The following is a 24,509-nucleotide window of genomic DNA, read 5'->3' on the forward strand; positions in this document are numbered from 1 at the left end:
AAATTCAGTGAGTGCAAATAAAAAAAAAGACATAAAATGTCATGATACTCACACAGGGTCAAAGATGGATACTGTAGATGCTGCCCTCTGAGTGTCACCGTCACTGAGATCAGGGGGCAGAAACATGGAGTTGTTACTCTTCATAGACACACAGCTGAATCCTGAAGATGATGCTCTCTGAGCGTGAACATCACTGAGATCAGGGGGCAGAAACATGGAGTTGTTACTCTTCATAGACACACAGCTGAATCCTGGAGATGATACTCTCTGATGGTGAACATCACTGAGATCAGGGGGCAGAAACATGGAGTTGTTACTCTTCATAGACACACAGCTGAATCCTGGAGACCCTGGAGTTTCAACAGCAGTCTCATTGTTTTCTCTCCTCATACTCATTTTGCATGCTGTTCTTCTGCTTCTCTTTTTCCTAGATAAGAAACTTGACTTCAGGCCTGAATGTGGAAACAAGGAAATGAAGCTTTAAGCATAACCTCTGCCAGAAAGACTAATGTCACATCATTCATCCATATTAACAGGCCTGGCCAATCACTGCTTGACACCTGGTGTCTCTCACCTAAACTCACTGCTTCATTTTTGCAGTGATTGACATTGACATTCCTAATCAGTTAGGGAAACAGTCCCTTTAAAAACTTTCGCCCAAGTTTTTGGGGTTTATAAAATTACTGACATTTACCGTATTTTCCGCACTATAAGGCGCACTTAAAAGCCTTTAATTTTCTCAAAAAACAACTGTGCGCCTTATAATCCGGAGCGCCTTATATAGGGATCAAGGTGCTCTGTCAAAATGTTGAGATTCCCTTTAGCACAGCTCCATCTAGTGGATGCATAACGCAAACCCAGTCAAACGTTTGACTGCAGTATCTTCTATTCTATGCGCCTTATAATCCGGTGCGACCTATATATGAAAACGGTTCTAAAATAGGCCATTCATTGAAGGTACGCTTTATAATCCGGTGCACCTTATAGTGCGGAAAATACGGTAATTTAAAATTCACCTTCTGTGATAGATTGCATAAATGACCTACCTTTCACAATTCACACTATTTTATTAATATTATGCATTGAACTAATCACACAGAAAACATTTGTGGTTGTTTGATTGTCCTCCTACTATGATTCAAAAGTATTAATAATTTTATCAGCAGAAAATGTGAAAAACTAGCAGGCCTTTTAAGTTCATGTCAGCTATCAATCTGAATGTTTATTGAGCTGTTCCGTCAACTCTACTGGCGTCTCAATCACCTGTTGACATGGCAAGTTCTTTTAGCAAATGGAGAGCCGTATCTTATAATTCAAATCTCAAAAGTATCCTGCTTCCTTACATTTGTTGTTCCTCCATCTTCAATTTTTGTCTGAATGCTCACATAAACTTTTATCCAAGACTTTCTTGGCCTGCTATATAAAACATAGTTGCTAGTCTCTTTTAGCATTGTCTTCATCCCTACATCAGCTTATACAATGATAATTATTTATACTGTTTTATGCACTTGTGGTGGTTGGGTGTAGATTAATTTTTTCTTTGCAAGGCTATTCACAAGTGTTTAAGAGAAAGTGCTTGTTTTTACGGTGATTGGTGATTGCTCATATACTGTATGAGGTTAATCTAGCATACTAGCGCTGCATGATTTAACCTAAATTGAGCCTGCTTTGAACACTGGCTCGGTGCAATTTGTAAATAATAAAAGTTTGATAATTGTTTGCCGTGTTAAAAAGTACTGTACTGAGATAAGAGTGCATTGATCAGTTTCACATAATGCTGCACAATCGATCTTTGCAAGCTCAGTTGTCACCTTTAAAGTGCATCCCATAGAAACACAACCCCAATATAGATTTCTAATTTAATGAGGAGTGTTTACAAACCTGTTTTCTAACAAAAGAGAATATTTAATTATACGTTTTTACTCTGACTCATTCGCATCCAGTGTTTGTAACAGCTCCCTTTAGTTATCTGATGTAGCTTCATATCGTGAGGATTAATTATTATAGGCCTCTATAATATTTTACACTGATGAAGACTGTCATTTGCATTATACTTTCTTGTGAAATTATCCAATGTCTAACACACCTTTAAACTATTTGTTGTCTAATATGTCTGTCTTTGTTACTTTGTTCATTTTGTTCTATTTGTGTTTATTCTAATACAACAATCTCTAGTTGCCCTTTCCGGGAATTGGTAAGTTTTACGACTTTTGAGTCTCTTTTTTGTGTAGCCCATATCTGCAAAGATGTACCCTCCATCCATTTCTGCACGAGTGTCCTCAGAATAAGAGTATAAAAAAGAAAACAGATAAGTGTTCTCGCAAATGCTCTCGACATTAAAGTTACATTAAATATTGACATTTACCATGCAAATCCTTAAAGGGGGGGTGAAATGCTCGTTTTCACTCAATATCCTGTTAATCTTGAGTACCTATAGAGTAGTACTGCATCCTTCATAACTCCAAAAAGTCTTTAGTTTTATTATATTCATAAGAGAAAGATAGTCTGTACCGATTTTTCCCGGAAAAACCAGAGCGACTGGAGGCGTGACGTGTGGGCGGAGCTAAAGAATCACGAGCGCGAGTAGGCTTTTGGGTTGAGAGCGTTTGGAAGCTGTGACATTACCGTGAGGAAAAAACCATCATCCAAAACAAACCATGACTAACAGTCAGATTCAGCCTATATTTATGATCCAGAATCAGATCCAGAGGCTGAAATTTAACAAGAGCAGCATCAGCAACGACGTCTCTATGTGGTATGTACTGAAACTGAATATATTTGCTTAGCGGTTTTGGAAAATGACTAAGTTCCACTTTGTCGTCTTTTTATTTTTTTATTTTATTTTTTAAGCTGTACATGTGGAAAGTGCAGTTTGATGACAACATCGCATGTTGTTTACTTGATGTGCTTACGCGCCGATAGCTAAGTTAACAACACAGAGATATTTGAAGCAGTTTTACTCACCGCATGCAGTTCCAACACACGATCGTGACCCTTTTTCGTTGGGACTGCATTATCCTTAAGAAATAAATGATGTGCAATTCCGGCGTCAAACTGGGCCTTGTTTGTAAAACAAGCATCTTCGAAATGCAGGGAACAAACACTTGCACAACTCTGTTGATGCTCCGTAAAAATAAACTCCATCCACTGGTCCCTTAATGCTGTTTTTTTTTGGTAATCTGTGCAGGGTTGTCTTACCCTGGCAACCAAAAACACACTTCTTTTGTGACATACGCTCTCGCTCTGATCAGTGAATGCCTGTTGTGCTCTCAGTGCTGTGCTATACGGGAGCGCACGCTCTTCTGGCAGAAGTGCCCTTAGGACCCATATAAGGAAATTCCGCTCCATCTAACGTCACACAGAGCCATACTCGAAAAAAACTTTCCGAAACTTGTGACAAACCGGAAGGAGTATTTTTGGAACAGAAATACTCCTTCAAACGTACAACTTAATTTTTGAAACTTTGTCCATGTTTAGCATGGGAATCCAAATCTTTAACAGTGTAAAAAACTCAGTATGCATGAAATAGCATTTCATCCCCCCTTTAAGTTTTCAAGTCAGAGAAATACACTATTTTTGTTCTCTTGATGTGTAAAATTATTGACTTAAATTAAGAATTTTCATCATAGATTTGATCATAATATTTAAGTTTTATTCAGTTACGTCTCATTAGGGCAGAGTCCCACCTAAATATTCATAAAAATCATAGACATTTTAAACCATATCAATATAAATTGCAAATGTGTTCACCCTTCTGCAACAAATATTTCCTATTTTAAGTCATAAAGAGAGCAGGACAAAGTTATATTTAACCTAGCCTATGACTTTCGCAGGCTTGTATTCTCATACAGTGCCTAGCACTCTCTAGCTCTACAGCGTCAAGACAAGTCAAGTCAAGTCACCTTTATTTATATAGCACTTTAAACAAAACAGATTGTGTCAAAGCAACTCAACAAAACTAATTAGGAAAACAGTATGTCAATAATGCAAAGTGACAGTTGAAGGCAGTTCATCACTGAATTCAGTGATGCCATCATCCAGCTCAGTTCACATTGTGCAGAGGACTCAACTGGTTCCCGTGCGCAGTAATTTTTCCAGCAGGGTAATGATACTCATAATGTGCTGCACATTATTGACAATATTGAGCTGAAGCTAGACTTTGCAAATTTAAAATCGAAAATCAAATCACAATCGCAATATCTGTCAAAGAATTTGCAATTAGATATTTTCCCCATATCGTACAGCCCTAAATATAAAGCATCCTTTGTGCTTTTAAGAATGTAACTAAGCTTCTGTTCATGAATATCTGCTCTGGTGTAAATATTTTGAATGTGTTATTCCCCATCATTGGTGTTTGCAATCGTCTGAGGTAAAGAAAGAACAAAGTTAGATCGGATTACAGGTTCAGTTGCTGGAGTTGGGTTTGGAGGAGGGAGTTAATTGCAAGAAGCGATGCGATGGAAGAGACGCTGAAGAACAGGAATTTAATTAGACTGCATGTGATAGGTGTCAACACTAGATTGGTACACGTCAACACGCCGGTTTTAAAATAAAGCACATCAATGATATTTGAGATTGTATTTTCCCTTTTCAGGAAAAGTATCGAAAAAGTATTGAAATCGCAATTCTTGACTAGGTATCGGTATCGAAACAATAATTTTGGTATCGTGACAACACTAACACAAACACACACACACACATACACACGCATAGTTGCATAATAAATGAAAAGAAAATAGAATACAATGAGGTTAAAATTATATTAGATACACCAGTATAGATCAGTCTGGAGCAGTGATGGTTTCTCCATTAGGGAGATTGGGTGACGCACCACCAAAGGAAAGGGAGGGATTTTTTTTTTTTTTACATTCAACCACAGTGTTACGCTAGCTTTCACTATTCTAGACTGTTTGTGCTGCCTCTAAATAGTCCAATCAGCGCTGAGTCGCGTTCTGTGTAGTACCCCCCCCCCCTCTTTTTGGGCGATCTCAGTCAAACTGTGAATCGCCCAGAGTGCTCTCATATACTTCCATTCAAAGATTATTTTTTTTCGAACTGCAGCCACTGCAATGCAATCTCAATGAGTTCCGGGAGGGCTAGCCCTAAAATGCTTTCGTCATCATGCGTAACTTGTGCAACAACTGGTGGGAACAGTGACATCCAATAATATTTAAAAACTATTTTTGAATTTTAACAAAAAAAGAAAAGAAAAACTACTTTAATATCTTTATCAAATGTGAAAAAAGAGAGAGAGATGGGGACAGCTATGTCTTTGTCAGCTGAACTTGATCGACATCACGGCAAACGTTACCTCAGCACAGATTAATTCTATTGTGTCAGTAAATACCATTCATTCGTCGTAGCAATAAGGTTAAATTGGTAATTAAAGAATTAGGACAACCAAGATTAAATTTAAACATCAAAAAAGTATCTACAAAGGGCAGGAAGTTGTATAAACGAGGATTTTCGAGGACGTGGTATGAGCGGAGAAAAAGGCTAGCAGGCTGCGAAGTAGCTGTTCCATCGTGAGAGCATGACGGACATCGCATGGATGACTACAGGTGTAACTGAAATGCATCATGTCTCGGAGAAGGTGAAAAAACACGAAAGAGCAAAGATTAATATGGATAGTAGGGAGCAGTGTAATATAAGTGAGTAATTTAAGTAAGAAGTGTAATGTTAAGAGAGGAATGTGATATAAATGAACAGTGTAATATAAGTCAGTTGTGTAAACAGTGATTTATGTGACTTTTTTTAAATATAATAATTATGTGAATAATTTCTTATTAAACTGAAATCGAAGTAAAACGTTTTTTGGGGAAAAACCACATCCTGGCATCAGTCTTCATTTGCTGCTGTTAACACGCATACAGAAACATAAGGAGGACAAAAGATTGATTCCCAATGTCAGTTTATTTTTTATTAATAAGTTACTATAGTAGTTCAGTTCCCTTTACATCTTTAACTAGCCGTTAATTTATCAATTAATTTATCAATGGGTGACCTTTCCTCATTAATCGAGCAAACATTTGTCGCTGATTGGCTGGAAGTTCAGTAGTTGCTGAAGTGACGTCTTGGGAAGCCCGTGGTTGGGCGTTGGCTGAAGACGCGGAGTTGTGTGGCTGGTTGAAGTTGAACGGGCACTCGAGGTCAGACTCTGAGACACGGCGTTACAAAACTTAACTCAGAAAACGAAACTCTCAAACGGAAAAGAAAAGAAGTAACGTTTGATGAGACTAGGTGGTGTTTCTTCTCATCGTGGCTAAGTAGCAGCAGGAGTGCAGGCCGAAGCACGCTGGAACAGCGCTCAAAGAACGCTAAAAGTGATGACTAAAAACATGGCTAAAAGCTAAAGCTAAAAGCAGGCATGACTAATAGCAGAAGCATAGCTAAAAACTAAACGCAAAATTTTATGGTGTCCTAAGTATTTAAACTGGCCTGTTGGCCACACCTCAAATGTTGTCTTGACCAATCAGATATTGTCTTGGCACAGGGGTATCATTAATCATATGTTATCTTATCAAGTACGTGGTCAGAATTTTCCCGCTCTTGCAGGGTCTAATTTTGGACATGATTCCTATAACAAGAATATGATACATTTGACAAATAAATGATGGTCATGGCTGTTTCAATCTTACAGATTCAAGCACAAACATACCAAACATGATTATGAATCCTTAAGCTATCCCATAATTATTAAAAGACATACACAATAAGTGATTATAAACATGATAGTCAAATGTGTGGGTTACATATAAATGAATATGGAGTGAAGCGATTGACTGATATTCATTAAGAAGTCTTTTTGAGTTAATTTTGGTCCATTTATATCTAGAAAAGAAAGTTTCTGTGCCATTCTCTTGACATAAAGATTTCTGTGGAGACCAGAGGTTAAAAGGCCCCCCTTTAGGAATTTCAGTCTGGTTCTGGTAGGTGGGGGAAGTCAAAGGATCCTGTGTAGTACTCTCATGAGTTTACATGTGATGTCCGGCATTGCATCTCAATTACTTGCCCCAAATTTGACAATCTCTTCTCTGAATTGAAATTGTCAATAATTGTTCTAATGGTGTTAATGTCGAAAGCTGTTCTGTGAAAGAGTTGGTTGGTTGGTTAACTTGTTTCGGACTTGTGGCACTAGGAAAGATTTATGACTTCCTGTTGCCTTCCTGAGGAATTTGGGTCATGTTTCAACCAAAGTCCTGATTGACTATTTTATTTGTCTGGTTCGGGTCAGATCCACTAAAATATATTAATATATATATATATATATATATATATATATATATATATATATATATATATATATATATATATATATATATATCATGCTTGTACTTATTAGTACTTTTAAATCAAAAGGCTAATGCATGTTCCATTTGTGTTTATTCGGTAAAAGCAATAAGATGCTGAAAGTTTGAACAAAACATGCTAACGGTAGTTGGCTGCACAGATGAGCACAGAACACTATTTAGAGTCCCATCCTCAGAGGAGACAAGAGAGCAGTCCATTTATTGATTTATTTACTGTATTGCTGCTGCCACACAGATATAAAATAAACATGTAATTTATTTCCTGTTTACCTTCACAGACACAACCGACTGTTTCTGTAACTTGTGTGATTTTTATGGAATTAAAATAATGACAAATGTCTTTGAAACAAAAAAGCATGCTGAATACCACTAACTGAAAAATAATGCATTGCATTAACAGTACTTGCATTTTAATGCCTTGTATTTCCAAGGATTGCATTTTTAGGTCCTGAAATTTAACATAGTTGTTCGTTTAAGCTGTGAATATTTCAATTAAAAATATTTCACACACCTTTTCATAATTAAAAAAATCAATAATTCAGATTCACGTTCCAGAATTCACTTCCAAAATATTCAATCGGTTTAAAAATACGATGTATAATATTCGAAAGGCAAATTTCGGTCCATTTTATTTCACTTTCCAAATTCAGTGGTTAAAATTCGGCAGAAAATTTGCCCTTTCACATCCGGGAGCTGCAGGAATAGCAGTAGAGCACAGAGGCATGATCTCCATCTCATGTCAGTCGCTCACCAGCAGGTGGTGCAAGCGGCTGCTGTTTAAGACCAAAGCAACAGGTGGATTAAGTAATACAGGTACAAAAAGTGATCTGCAGAAATGGAGCAGGCGCTAAGCAGAAGTTTTGATTATCGGGGCATGTGGAAAAGCTGATTGTGTGAATGTGAATGTTTATTTCAACATCTTTGCCTTTACCATAGACTGTATAAAGGCTGTTACACGTAGCCTAGTAAGCAGCATTCTCTACCATAAAGGAGATTATAATGGGATTTTACCCAACGCTGAAGTACAGAACTAACATTACATCTAAGGAAGACATATATTGCTATCGGTTGTTTAGTTTCCGTAACTTTGTGTCATGGCTTGTGCGTTGCTGTGCTGTAATACTGGGGATCCCCTCACGTCACACTCCAGGATTCCCCAATGACGAGTAATGCTTCTCAATCAATTAATACTATGATATAAGACCTCAGATCTCAGATTACACTTTATTTATGATTATGCAAACTATATAGACAGTTAAGCAGATGTAAAATATGAACGAACGCTCAAGGTTTCACACGGTTTCCCTCAGAAATCTGTTAAAGAAAAGAAAACTGATTAACGTGGCTCAGCGCACTAACAGCGATTACATTTACATTTATTCACTTAGCAGACGCTTTTATCCAAAGCGACTTAAACTCACATCTTACTGATGAAGCAAATTATATACCGACAGATGAGGATATTAACGCAAGTCATTTAATAAGAAAAACTCAGTGTTAAACTTTAAAGTTAAAAAAATTAACGTATTTTATTGCCTCAAGATATTAAATTCGGCATCTAATTAATACAATATATTACTGTATATTATGTACATTTCAGCAGATGAGCCCAGAAATGAGCCCCACAAACCAAAAAGTTTCACCAAATCATTTTTTTTTTTTTCGTAAAAAGAAAACCAAGCGCAGTAGTTTTATGTTTGATATTTGCTGTCTATTCGCCTAAGCTGCTTTAGGGACCATCTGCAAATTTACCTCAAAATGAAACGTAGTACAATATTAAATTCAAATTAATCAGTTTACACTAAATTAATAATTTACTCAAACTGACTAAATATATATTGCCAATAACTTATTTCTCTTTGTATGGACACTACACAAATATTGTTTAAGAAAAATTAGTAAGTCAGTCTTGTATCTAGCAATGTACAACAACTGTTGGAACATGAAAAACCCTTTCCAGGGATCTTTAATATGTAAATAATTGTATACTGTAAATATATGAAGGAAGGTATTGGCAAAATCTCACCTGTAGATAATCACTATGAGAAATACAAGATTTAGAATTTGACAGTACGTTATTTAAAATTTTTATTAAAACACATTGGACCTTTTAACCCAGTCAGTGGAATTGTCAGATGGTCCCTTGGATCCCTGCTCTCTCCATGAAGACGCGGACATTTCAGCAATGGATAAATGGATTTGCAGCACTAAAAACTGCTTGTAGTTGCTCTGCTACTAAATTAATTTAAAAATGACAATCCATATACAGCTATGATCAGCTGTTCCTTCATCTTGGCTGAGCTGAACTTTGTTACGGAAAAGGTGAGGAAGCCACATGACCCGCGGTGCGCTTGCGGCATTCTGAAAAGTTGAGATGTTTTTAACTCGATGCGGTGCGGACGCGCTCGTTTTTTTCCAGGTGCGTCCGCATCGCATCGAGTTAAAAACATCTAAACTTTTCAGAATACCGCAAGCGCACCACGGGTCATGTGGCAAGAACTAACCAGTCAGCTTTATCCTTTCCCATAACAAAGTTGAAAGCTCAGCCAAGATGAAGGAACAGCTGATCATAGCTGTATATGGATTGCCATTTTGAAATAAATTTAGTAGCAGAGCTACTGCAAGCGATTTTTAGTGCTGCAAATCCATTTATCCTTTGCTGAAATTTTCGCGTCTTCATGGAGAGAGCAGGTCATGCGTTTGTAAGCGCGAAATGTGAAAGGCCCCTTACTCGTCATTGGGGAATCCTGGAGTATTACAGCACAGCGACACACAAGCCATGACACAAAGTTACGGAAACTAAACAACCGATAGCAATATATGTCTTCCTTAGATGTAATGTTAGTTCTGTACTTCAGCGTTGGGTAAAATCCCATTATAATCTCCTTTATGGTAGAGAATGCTGCTTACTAGGCTACGTGTAACAGCCTTTATACAGTCTATGGTAAAGGCAAAGATGTTGAAATAAACATTTACATTCACACAATCAGCTTTTCCACATGCCCCGATAATCAAAACTTCTGCTTAGCGCCTGCTCCATTTCTGCAGATCACTTTTTGTACCTGTATTACTTAATCCACCTGTTGCTTTGGTCTTAAACAGCAGCCGCTTGCACCACCTGCTGGTGAGCGACTGACATGAGATGGAGATCATGCCTCTGTGCTCTACTGCTATTCCTGCAGCTCCCGGATGTGAAAGGGCAAATTTTCTGCCGAATTTTAACAACTGAATTTGTGGAAGCGAATTTGGAAAGTGAAATAAAATGGACCGAAATTTGCCTTTCGAATATTATACATCGTATTTTTAAACCGATTGAATATTTTGGAAGTGAATTCTGGAACGTGAATCTGAATTATTGATTTTTTAATTATGAAAAGGTGTGTGAAATATTTTAAATTGAAATATTCACAGCTTAAACGAACAACTATGTTAAATTTCAGGACCTAAAAATGCAATCCTTGGAAATACAAGGCATTAAAATGCAAGTACTGTTAATGCAATGCATTATTTTTCAGTTAGTGGTATTCAGCATGCTTTTTTGTTTCAAAGACATATGTCATTATTTTACTTCCATAGATTTTAACGTAAACTTGTGTGTGAATGAGAACTTAGTTTAGTACTCACATGCCGTGTGACAGCCACTTTCACTTTCGGAAAACAGGCATTTTCAAAATGATATTATAAAATATCTGTGGGGTATTTTGAGCTGAAACGTCACAGATACATTCTGGGGACACCTGAGACTTTTATTACATATTGTAAAAAGGGGTATAGTATCTCTTCTTTAAGATAATGCAAATTAATTACCATACATCTGCCCCAATATTTTTTTTTTACTGCCAAAGCCGTTTTAAATGATATAAAACTAGTCAATTTTTCATATACCGTTTTCTTACAACGTTACAGCCTAGAATGTTGCCCTATGTTACATCTGTATTTATATTGTTTGTAAATATGTAGTTTCTCCTTATTTTTTAAATGCATGTTGTGTTTCTGCATCTATTAAACTTCCTTATTGACTAGTGCTGGCTACTTAACAATTCAGAATCAGTGCTCTGCATTTAACCCATCAAAAGTGCACACACACAGCAGTGAGCACACACCTGGATCAGTGTGGTGCCCAGGGAGCAGTTGAGGGTTTGGTGCCTTGCTCAAGAGCCCCTCAGTCGTTTTATTGCCGGCCCGAGACTCGAACCCACAACCTTAGAGTTAGGAGACAAACTCTATAACCATTAGGCCATAATGATATTAGACCCAGCAATCCAGGTACTTAAAGCAATATAAATATGTGGAATATGTTTTAAAACTAAATTATTAAATATTAAAGTACATATACAATTGCAAAACAAATGCACATTCATCGTCATTCTGTATTTTGTACTTCTACTACATAAAAATCAAATACTTTTGTACTTTTACTGAGTAAAATTGAAAAAGGAGTACTAAATCCTTTTACTGGAGTAATATTGAATTATTGTATAAAATATTATACCCTAAAAATGAATGTCTGTACTTTTACTAAAGTGGCCTAGTTAATGTAGGTCGTCAAGTTCGTAATGTGGTTTTCAAGTTTGTTTGGCCTGAGTAGGCCTATGTGATACAAACGGAGAACGTGGATTTCCACGAATGTCAAACGAATATAAATCTCAAGTTAACCCCAATATTGAACCTAAGGTGTGTTTGATTAGGATTAAATAGGCTGACATAGAATATATGTGAGTTGGAAGCACTAACGTTACAGGCCGAAAGATTGTTTGTGTCCTGAACTCGCAGCTCTTCTCGTCGCTATCAGCAGAATAACGAAGATCTTTAACGTGTTTGAGTTCGACAAACGGCCTGTTTAAACGCAAAAGATATTTATTGATATTGGGTTACTGCTGTGAAACGTTTTAAAGGACTTACCGCAACATATGAAGATATCGTTGATCTCGACTCGTCTGAAATGGCGTCGATCTTTGGACGTGATCGCTTTCGGTTTCACTTTGACTTCCGCAAAATACAGCAACAGCAAATCAGATGTCTGAACGTCATGAGGTTGGAATCCAGGCTACGTGCTGTGCTAGTACTTGCTACCAGGCGTAAATAAAAAATAAAAATTATAATAATAATAAAAAATACAAAAAACAAATAATACAAATCACAGTATTTATTCATTTCAAAAGCAAAAATCTAAATAAAATAAATTTTCTAACTGACAGATAAACACCATTGTGAGTGCACTGACAGATGCAGTATTGAGACCACTGATCTATATATAATTTAATATTCTCTATTATAGATCAGTGATTGAGACAGGTAGTGCGCCGCTTGCCATGATATGACGTCACCAAAGAGCGGAACAGAACAACAGAGGGCGCTGTAAAAATATTTATTCATCTGTCACATCTGACCAGCACCAACTATAGCCTTAGATCCTCACATGAACTTACTAAGATAGTTAGACTATCTAACTACCTAAACTAAGATAGATAGATAGATACATCTGTCTAAAACGTACACTTTATTGTGCCATTCCAAAGAGGCACAAAATCACTTTCACAGACTGTTTAAATGTTCCCTCCTGGTGGAATGACCTGCCCAACTCATCCCGAGTAGCTGAGTCCTTAGCCATCTTCAAGAATCAGCTAAAAACACATCACTTCCATATTTATTTGACTCTCTAACTATAACACTCTGTATTCTAATTCTATTCTTAAAAAAAGGCTGTTTTCTTTTTATTTATTATATAATAAAAAAAACAAGGATGTTGATCCAGGAACATGTTGTACTTGGTGAAATCACACTGACCATAACACTTGAATATCACTGCTCATTTGTAAGTCACTTTGGGGGGGGGAAGTGTCTGCTAAGTGATGTAGATAGATTATCCTGATGAGAATATATATTTTATTTTTTCTAAAGATGGTAAGAATTTAGGGTGAGAATGGTATGTTATCATCAGTGGCAAATAAATAAATAATATATATATATATATATATATATATATATATATATATATATATATATATATATATATATATATATATATATATATATATAAAAGAGGAAAACCAAGGTCTAGCTCGAACCAAGGAAACAGAACCGGAGCACACAACGTTTTGAATAATTTATTAATAAAAAACGACTAACGTTTCGACGCTCATGCGTCTTCTTTAGAGTCAAACAATGAAAGGCAACATACAGATTTTATAACATTAAAGTGCAAAACATTGGCCATAAGCCTAGATGGGTGTGGTACATCAATTAATTAATCATAATTAGGCACTCAGGTGTACACCAGTGTGAATTACAAAAAACATATATATATATATATATATATATATATATATATATATATATATATATATATATATATATATATATATATATATATATAATGTGTTTATTTTATTTTGGGTCTGAACAATTCACCCACAAATTCTCGGTAGTTTTGAAATACTGCTAATCCAAACAGAATACTAATACTGTACAGCTGCATATTTGCACATGTGTACATGCGTTTCCTCTGTATAAATTTCAAGTTTGATGAAGGAAATTTTCTATTATGTTTATATTAAAATTTCTTAAAAACAACATAGGGTGCTTTGGACAGCTGCTCCCACTAGAATGTATTTGTTCTCTTTGATTAACTGCAAAAAAGCTGATATTTCTTCAAAGAAGTCAGAACAGATTTCATTAGACAGGAAAACACAGCCTGCTTTTCCCTATAATGAAGAAATAAAAAGCCCTGACAGAAATACTTAGTGTCTGTGGAAAGATGATCTGACACAAACAAATTCTGTTCCAAGTTTTTTTTTTCTTATTTCTCATTCCTAATCAACCAATGTGTCAGATTTAGCTCAGTTTCTACAGCTAGTACTGCCTCTGCCTTGCCTTCAATAAATAACATGCTCTTTAGTTCTGTCTGTTACTCTGTTGTGCTTGTAGGATGTTTCTAATCTTGCTCCATGCACATACTTTAATCTGGAATGCCATGAACACAAACAAACCGAGCGACATATCCCAGTGCTGTTGGACTAAATATCAGCACTCTTCGAAGGCTAAACAGCCAATGGCATCAAGAACGGTCACTAACTGCAGTATAATGAATATTATTCTATACAAATGTTGAAACAATACCAATAGTGAGTGAGTGCTCAGTACCCAGAACTTCAATAGAGAGCGTATGCCTGAAAATGTGGCAGGTGACAACAGTTGCTGAGGATGGATTGGTCAATATTGTTTTTAAGACAGTCTGGTCATTTCAGCTACAGCGGTGAGTATAGGTTGTGGCTCTCCATGGTACTGATCTCCAGTCAAGGTTGGAATACACTATATGACTTTTCAAGTAGGAACAGATTTTACACCGACAGGCATCATACATTTACTCTGACTGCCTAAAAACTGCAGGCTGGCTTTGCTGTCGTCAACTAGTGTCGACTCACTCAGACTATAGATCTAAAGGCTGGAATATGCTAAATTACTTTTTTTTTTTTTTTTTACCAGATCTTTGCCCTGATTCAGAGTCTGAACAAGTTGATGCTAGTTGCAAAAAGTCAGAGCCAGTCTGTAGATTTGAGCTGACAGATTTATCAGAAAATTGCATAATGTATGATCATTTTTAAAACACTTAGAAACTAGGCATGTGTTTCTGCATAAGTTTGTTGTGATTGGAATGACTTTTATGTCTGTGTAGTGTAGTGCATGATCCTTAGCGTTTAGTGTATGATGCCAAGTTTTTCTCTGAAATTATTAACAAACTTTGAAACTATTATTTCTGAACACATGGCCGAAACTGACACAGAAGAGCAGAAACTGGTTAATCAAGTCAATGGATTGTTTTCTTTGCACACAAAAAGTATTCTCATAGTGTCATAACATTGCAGTTGAACCACTGATGTCACATGGTTTATTATAACAATATCCTTACTGTGCTACTAGGCCTTGTACGTGTTAGTTGCGTTGCTGTCTATGCAGCGTCAGAAAGCTCATACAGATGAATAAAGGTCTTACATGTTTGGAACAACATGAGGATGAGTATTTAATGACAGAATTTATACTTTTGGGGTGAACTGTCCCTTGGCACAAGCTGTGTAGTGGTCCACATCTTCACCTCTTCTGTGAAGTGAAATGAAAATTCATTTGAATAGATTACTTTTTAATATATTTTACATACAGTACGTCAGATCTCTGATGCCTATTTACACTGTTTCTTTGATCATTTAAAAAGAAACAGTATTATTTGTGATTTATAATCATTGACTGAGGCCCATCTTGCAGTGTTTTACTCCAGCAGGAGGTGGCGCCCTGTTCCAGCAGTCTCTGTTCTTGTCGTTTGTTCTCCTCTCACTGTGTCTCAATATGCTGTTCAAAGGTTTGTCTCTCTTTACAGCACAGAAGGTCAGCGGCTCTGGCGTTTCAGCACCAAACCTGTCAGTGGCAGATGGCCGGCATTGCTCCGAGACATTTTCACAAAGGTCAAGCCATATTTATTTAGTGCTTTACACAACACACATTTTCTAAGCTTTGAAATTGAAAAATTCAATCCCAGCTGTCAAGCAGCTCAACAAAAGACGGTCTCATTATTCAGCTCATCAACAAAGGCATTTAGTTCAGTGTTAATTCAGTTCAATAACTGTGTCACTGTGGCAGTTATGAAACAAACCCAATTCAGCTCTACAGAAGACAATAGTGTCAATATTCAGCTCAGTTTAGAGAATAAAAAAATACATAGAATTGGTTTTGGTTAATATGTAAATAATTAGTTCATCCAAACATGAAAATCATGTATTTCTAAACTCAGATTACGTACTTTCAGTCATGGAACACAGGAGATAATTAAGCACTATGTTTATGCCAAGTGATGTACCAAAAGTGAGCCGTGCTAAGCTTGGAGCTATGACAGAAGAATAATTTTACAGAAGTAAAATGGGTCCTGAACTGTGTCATCTTAACATCTAGAGCAAGGATCTCCAACCCTGCTCCTGCAGATTTCAGCTCCATCCCCAATCAAACACACCTGAAGCAGCGAATCAAGGTGTTCAGGGCTACTTCACAAGAAGTGTTGGAGCAGGGCTAGAACTGAAGTCCCCTAATCTCAATCCAATTGAGGATCCATGGGGGTCCCATCACACAACCTGCAGGAGTTAAAGGATCTGCTGCTAATTTCTGCTAACTCTCTTGGTGCTGGAAACCACAGGAAATACTCCGAGGTCTTGAGGAGTCCATGCCTCAGTGCACCAGAGATGATCTTGCTGCATGAGTTGGACCTACACAATATATTAGGCAGGTCGTTTTTACATTGTAGAAAGTGGGAGACTCCAACAGAAAAGCAGTACGGCAGTCCAAACCTGAAGTGAAGCTTCTTCTAAAAAGTTTCTTCACATTACTCACATTCAGTTGAATCAATGTCCTCACTGATGTACATCTATAAGAACAGACAGCTTGTTTCTTTTGAATGGAGTACTTCTGCATTTGTCAAGACAGCTCAAGTACTGTGTTTCTCTCTCCAGTTTGCCATCTGCACTTCAGTCTATATATTTTCGATCAGCTGTTAACAAATGATGAAAGGAATAAAGTGAAAAATCCCTTGATCCAAAAGCTTGATAAAAGTTTCTCTCCCCTCCTGAGCTAGTTTGCCAGCTATTTTCCTTGTCTTGTTCCAGAACTTACCCACTTCAGATTTCTCAGTGTTTTTCACAGAAGTCTCAGTTTGATCAATGAAAGAGAAAGATCCTGTCTATCATGTCACGTGTGTCGTCTCTCAGCAGCATGACAGCCAGCTCTCCATGAGGCTGTGCTCGCAGAATAAAGACACGCTTGTGTCTTTTCAAACAAGGTCTGCGTGAGGCAGATTGGATTGAAATTAGAGGACGTCCAAGCCTGCACTGGATCCGGTTGATTGATCATGTATTTCCTGTATTTGTGAGCAAAGCTGAATCTGTAATTACATTTTAAAAGACAGAGGGATAATATTCTGCCTCCATGGCCAAAATGCATCAAAACTCAACACTGTGTCATTTCAAACTCTTGTTATTTTCGTGCCTGAAACGTTACTATAAAAGGAGATGTTGAGCAGAATATCTGTTTTCTATGCAGAAAATGATTTATACTGCAAAGCCCAAACCAATAAAATTGCTTCGTGTGAGAAACAGATCCAAATTTAAGTCATTATTAAGTCGTTATAAAATTAGTTTGCACTTGTTTTGGCAGAACTGGACATGATTTGGTCTCAATGATACAAAGCAGCACAGACTGAGGGGAAGATTATTGTGAATACAATCTGCTTTTAATCTGTTTTTTTTTTTTTTTAGAAGTGGGACAAAACATGGTGCAAGATTAAAAACTGTTTTTTTTATTTTAATGAATGTTTGACAAATACACAGAATTTGTGTATTTTTTGTATTTTTATTGTTATTCTTTTATTATGTTTTTCTGTTCTGTCGCTGTCATTCTGATGCACTGCGGAGCTTCTGTCACAAAAACAAATTCCTCGTATGTGTGAACAGACCTGGCAATAAAGCTCATTCTGATTCTGTTTCTGATTCTGACAGTGTTGACAAAAAGTGTGGACACAGCTTTGAAACCTAATGAAACACATATGTGCCCTTGAAAAACAACCTTGCTTTGATGTGATATATTATTAATTGTTGCTTTTTATAAAACAAGCTATTTTTTATCATTAAAAAAAAAAATCATTTTATAACATATTGGACCCTTTTAGATGCATTGAGAAGCCAATAAATGTCATAGATTTTATGTAATAATGATAAAATCAAATTTAAGGAGGCTAATTGTGTTAAATGCATTGTTATTAATCCATCTTAACATTTGCAACTATTTTCATTTTTAGACCTAATACCAATTACAATGGCTGGACATGTTTATGCATTTACCATATTTGAGCCAGTCGATGTATCATTATATTTATGGTGCTTTTGCAAAGTTTTCGTTTTTAAGTGGAAAGACAGAAACCTCTTATATTTCATTTTCATTTGTGTTCCGAAGAATAAAATCAGTCTTATGGTTTTGAAACAACATGAGTGTGAATGAATAACTACATTCTGGTTTTGTTGTGAACTATCTCTTTAAGAACCTGGACAGGCAGTTTCAGAGAAAGAAGCCTTTCCTGCAAATGAGAGCACATTGTTGGATAGTGATCCTTCAAAGTATGCATTTATTTTACAGAAAAAGGGATAAAACAGCAGTAAGATAATGTTTTAAAGGATACTTTGTGAGGTGGCCTCCAAGCGAAGGTGATGACTTCTTCACATGCATAAAAGAGTGGTGGACTCGGCACGTGAGACCAGATCTCACACGTCTGTTCATCTCCTGCCGAGCTCACTAAAGATCCCGGATCTTGAATGACAGCTCCTCCCATAGCATCATCCTGTATTGTCTATGTATCCGGCACATGGCAGAAGCTTCAGGAGGAACTTCTGCCAAACGCGGAGCTGCAAACGTGTTAACCTCTCCAGCTCACATGTGACAGCACTCGCCTCAGGTGCCGCTCTCTCTCTCCCTCTCTCTGATTTCATTTAAACAGCCCATTTTACAATATAATCCTGTTTCATGTTATACACAAATAACACTTTTGTCTGTCTTCTGTGAGTCATCCTCAGGAAACGCTGCCATTTGCACCAAATTTGTGTCCTCATGACTTAAAGTGTTACAGTTAACAGGTTACATTCCAACTTAGTCACATTATTTGATACATAGGGCTGGGTTTAGTGTGTAAAGTACTGTAAATGTTAATATAATTTATAATATCCTAATGTTTTCTGTCTGAATACCTTTCAATCTGCATTTAACCAATAGTTTTAACCATAGTATCCTAATATATACATGCATATTTAAATATTTAATATCTTAAAGGGGTCATCAGGTGCCCATTTTCCACAAGTTGATATGATTCTTTAGGGTCTTTATGAAAAGTCTATAACAAACTTTGGTCAAAATGGTAGTGTACTGTTTTTACCTTGTTAAAATCAGCTCTTTTCACATCAACCCGTTTTGTGGCATTTCCATTTAAATGCTAATGAGCTCTGCTTACCCCACCCCTCTTTTCTGTGGGGTGATGAGCCATCCTGAATACTTTAGCTGCATTTAGCCTGAAACTTGCTAACTAGAACATTATTAGGAAAGGAAATTTGCACAGATTTATAAAATAACCTTATACTCACTTCTGTATTTTATATCTTTCTGTTTATATCTTATAAGTTATGATTGGGAGTCATAGTTATAAACATCAGGAATCATTATAACTGAAAAATATATATACTTGCTGACCACTAATTCTCTTATGGTGGTCTGCCAATATGTATCGCAGAGTTATGCCCTGTTACTTCATTCCTGTTAGTGTGTAAAGTACTGTAAAGTAATGTTCAAATAATTTATAATATCCTAATGTTTTCTGTCTGAATACCTTTCAATCTGCATTTAACCAATAGTTTTAACCATAGTATCCTAATAAATACATGCAGGGGTCATCGGGTGCCCATTTTCCACAGGTTGATATGATTCTTTAGGGTCTTTATGAAAAGTCTATTTCAAACTTTGGTCAAAATGGTAGTGTACTGTTTTTACCTTGTTAAAATTAGCTCTTTTCACATCAACCCGTTTTGTGGCATTTCCCTTTAAATGCTAATGAGCTCTGCTTACCCCACCCCTCTTTTCTGTGGGGTGATGAGCCGTCCTGATTACTTTAGCCGCATTTAGCTGCATTTAGCCTGAAACTTGCTAACTAGCACATTATTAAGAAAGGAAATTTGCACAGATTTATAAAATAACCTTATACTCACTTCTTCTGTAATGTATATCTTACTGTTATATCTTTCTGTTTATATCTAATGAGTTATGATTGGGAGTCATAGTTATAAACATCAGGAATCATAACTGAAATATATATATATATATACTTGCAGACCACTAATTCTCTTATGGTGGTCTGCCAATATGTATCGCAGAGTTATGCCCTGTTACTTGATTCCTGTTGTGGGAAAATGTGACTCCTGAAAGTTAGTAACTTGTTCAAATGAAATGCTGAAAATAAAAATAAAATGGCACCATTTCCTGATCTCGAGCCCTGTGCTCTACATGGGTGGAGTGTCACAATTGGCCATTATAGCTATATCAGACGCTTGTTTTCAGTGGAAGTAGCTCTTTCACAGAGATTGCTCATTGTTCTCGGCTCCTGAGTGGTGAGAGCTGGTCCCAGAGGGAATTGATGTAATTTGGGGACTGTTTTTTGAACCTGTGGGTCTGAGACGAGGAGAACGTGCTTCTGTCTTGGATTCCATTGTTGCTGGGCGCCACATAAACAACAGACCGCTAGCATCACAGTCTGTCTGTCTGCCACTTACAAAAAACAGCCAAGATATTAGCCGTCTCATTCCCTCCAGAGTGCCCTTCCACTATCCAAACACTCATGTGCCAAGGCACCATTATGTAAGATTTATCTTTACCAAATCCATCACTGGCAGTGAGAGAAAGCCCAAGATGCGACCTTTTCATAATCACCAGGAGATTATGCGCCACAGCAACGTAAAAGAAAGGAGAGAGGAACTGACAAGTAGTGAATTTTGCACTTGGCAAAACTGAAGGAGTCACCGTTGTCTTGAGTTAATGGGCATTCGGAGTGCAGTGCACTCTGGGGGTTTGGGTCTGACACCTTGATGGGACTGAATTACAGCCGATGACAGCGACGCTCTGGGAAACGCCATCAGAGCTAGTCACTCACACGCTGAGGATTCACCACATAAATCATCATCAATTTAACTGACAGTCAAAGCCTCAAATCCATTCAATGACTATTCTCGAGAATTCCTTACTCTTGTAGAAAAGTTTTAATAGCTGAAGATAAAGAGTGTTGTTTCTTTGTCACCCTTAAGTTTCTACAGGGGATTTCACAGCGGAGGAACCATTTCGTAGTTCCTAGAAGTATTGCCGTGTTTGCACCGCAGGGACTAGGAACACATTTAGTTTAGGATCTCCATTTGGGGGAACTAAATTAGCTCTTTCTTCAGAATAGGGTCTAACACAGTTCTACAGGAACTACCAGTGACATAAGTGTACGCTGATTGGCCAACACATTTGAAATACTGGCTACCCGCTATTTTTCAAACTTACATTTTTTTTATAACCTTGTAGGAATGAAAAGATTCCATGGATGTTAAAAGTTCTTCATGGAACCACTGATTTCAGTAAAGAACCATTGTTTTATATTGTGTATATAATATAAATTCATACATTTATTCAGAAACGATCCCGTAAATTCATATTTAAAATAAATGCTGTTCTTTTGAACTTTGTATTTGTCAAAACATCCTGAAAAAAGGAGAAAAAAATTCCTTTTAACATAGATAATAGTAAGAAATGTTTCTCGAGCAGCAAATCAGCTGATTAGAATGATTTCTGAAAGATCATGTGACACTGAAGACTGGAGTAATGATGCAAAAAATTCAGCTTTGCATCATAGAAGTAAATTAATTGTAAAAAAAATATTACAGTAAAACAGAACTCACAGCCTTTTTGAGCAGGTATGAAATGGACCGACCCCAAACTTTTCAACAGTACAGAAAGACCTGAAGATGAACAGATGATTTCAAATAGGACTTGAGACTGAAAGAGCAGTCTGGCTTTGCAAACACAATACAATATTGATTCTGAAGTGTTTCGAACAATGCAATCCAGCACAGCGCTCACCTTTTGCTCCATGTGACTGTTACACAGTGCACGCTTACTGACAAAAAATGCTTCATCAAGCATAAGAGCAATGGAGAAATGCATTGTTCATTGTTGTTAAGGCCAGTGATGTGCACATTTAACAGGTGACCTCACAGGAGACATCTTTAATCGTTCGGAGCAGAATCTCCAAGTGTAGAATGAAAGGTGCACTGATGCTCATTTAAGAATGCTCCCAAGGCACGTTTGTGAATGTGTGTGTGTGTGTGTGTGATTCTGGCTCACCATGGCTACAGCTGACACAGGTGAGGTTGTGGAGCCTTGGGGAGCTCATTAAAAGATTTTGAAGGAATTTATTTTGCTCTGTTAAGGACAGTGTACTGATAACACACAAAAACTTCACTAATAACACAAAGCTGAGTACTATTCAAAAGTTTGGATACACTTGTTAGCTGTCAAAGATGTGATTAAATCAGTCCAAGTTCAGTATACGAAAATATAAGCCAATATTAATTCAATATTCCAAGTGGTAAAAACATGCAAGCATTTGTGTAAATAACACAACAGAATGATCTAAAAGACGCAACACAGCTTTGGTGTTTTCGAGTGAAATATTTAACCAGTGCACAATGTTCTTCTTTCTTGAGTTAGTTCCATTATAAAAATGTGACTGGCAGAGAGAGCAGTGATCCAAAAGTAGAATTGTCACTGTTTGTATCACTCGGTTTGCTTGAGTTTGTAAATTCCAGTCCAGTCTTTAAACCCAGTCTACTCCAGACCTGCCATTAATCTGGTTTCTGGTGACACACAAAATAAATGGTCAAGGTCATTTTAAGTTTTACAGAACCGTAACAATTGGTACTGAAGTATTTTCATTGGTGACCGAAGAAAAATGCATAAAGCGATTAACCTTTTGTGGACTTTTGTGTGACTTTATAGAGGACTCTGAGTCCTGCACAATCTATTTAGTCGGGCACACATGCATGGACTATATTATTAGGCTCAACATAAGCCGTCTTTGCTGACAGTCCTCATCCCGTCGTCTGAGTTATTCAGCACACACACAGACTGATCACAGAGTCAGAATTAATGTACTTTCTGTGCAGGACATAATTAAATGTTCACAGATAAAACCATCAAAGCAATCTCCTTCATGGCCACCCGGCACAAAGCAACAATAACTTAGTTACCTGCATTCATTTTTTGATGCTGAAGCGTTTTCGCCGCTTCTGGTGAACTCACGTTTTCCACTGATTTCACTGAGAGTTGTTCCTTAGCCTTAGAGCACTTTACTCTGTTTGATATCAACCCACAGCAGAGTATGAATGAGTTGATTGAGTGAATAACACAATATAGCAATTAATCAGAGTAATTTGGCGTGAGTTAAGCTGCTTTACATCCCTCACATGAGCAGAACGACAGGCTTCCACAAGGACACATGCAGATATACAGGCATACACACTCTTTTAATACAGTAAGTATTCTGTTATAATATACACACATTAAAGACTACAATTTTGCATATTACATATATCTTTAGATTTAACATGAACTGGGGTGACTGTCACAGAAACTATATCTCATTAACAGTCTATGGGAAAAAACTCTATGAAACATTAACCATTGTAAAAAGTGTGGACTATATATTGGCCAGGTACAATCCTCATTTCGCTTTGGATAAAACTTTTAAGTAATTTCACTTCTCAAGTAAATGTCGTTATTCAAGAATGTTTAGATATTAATACTAGAAACAAAGACACAAATACTAAGAATATTGTTTTGAAGCCTCCCAGTCAAAATCCAACTCACTCAATCTTTTCATGCTCCAAAATCTTATAAATAAAGCGGTTTCTAATATTTGACTAAATTCTTTTCTTTTCTTTTTTCTCCATTTTTTTAAATTGTTGTAAAAAAAATTTTAGGGAGGAGATTATTTTTTTGACAAAAAAGTTTGAAAAAAGTTATCTCGATAATCCAATTATAACCGGCAAATTGCCCCGACAGTGCCTATACCCTATTTATCAACAATTAACACAGGTTACCTGCAAGTGTTTCTACACGTTGACCAATGAATGAATCAATGACCAGGACTTCAGTCAGAAGTCCCTTTTTTCTCACCTACAGTAGTTTCCAGTTTAAGAAAGCCTTCTAAAGAAATATTTAATTAATGGAACATTTATTTTCCTGTCTTTTCCATTACCTACTTATCTAGGCTATGTGTTGAACAAGTGTATATATCCAGGACTGTCTTGAACTATTATCTCTGTCTGTTCCTCGTGTCCTCTAAAAGCACCTCCGAAAAGAAATCTGTAATCTGTACGGAGACAGGATGCACCAACCTGAGCGGTCCATCGCTTTCTTCTCTGATTGGTCGCTTAGCGCAGCGGACTGCTACATCGCTGTCTCATTCCGTTCTCTGATTTGTTGAGTTTTGGAGTGGGCGTGGTCATCGCTCCCTCCCTCTGTTCTCTGATTGGTCGATGACTCGGTGGGCGGGGACAGCGCTGTCATTACAGACATCCAGGACCCGCGGATTAA

At 36.9% G+C, this 24,509-nt stretch overlaps 1 protein-coding gene across 1 annotated transcript in view; it reads right to left on the reverse strand.

Moving 5' to 3' along the window:
* Nucleotides 1-12,279, reverse strand: part of LOC127953120 (NACHT, LRR and PYD domains-containing protein 12-like) — a 41,811-nt gene extending 29,532 nt beyond the window's left edge. The window contains exons 1-3 of the mRNA XM_052552058.1: nucleotides 12,213-12,279; nucleotides 11,414-11,512; nucleotides 53-452 (exon numbers count right to left, since the gene is read on the reverse strand). Of these exons, the coding sequence (XP_052408018.1) occupies nucleotides 53-396 (344 nt within the window). The 5' untranslated portion in view covers nucleotides 397-452; nucleotides 11,414-11,512; nucleotides 12,213-12,279. The remainder of the gene's footprint in view (nucleotides 1-52; nucleotides 453-11,413; nucleotides 11,513-12,212) is intronic.
* Nucleotides 12,280-24,509: the final 12,230 nt, after the last annotated feature.

The sequence above is a fragment of the Carassius gibelio genome, chromosome B3 (genome assembly GCF_023724105.1).
Source record: "Carassius gibelio isolate Cgi1373 ecotype wild population from Czech Republic chromosome B3, carGib1.2-hapl.c, whole genome shotgun sequence".
Classification (NCBI taxonomy): Eukaryota; Metazoa; Chordata; class Actinopteri; order Cypriniformes; family Cyprinidae; genus Carassius; species Carassius gibelio.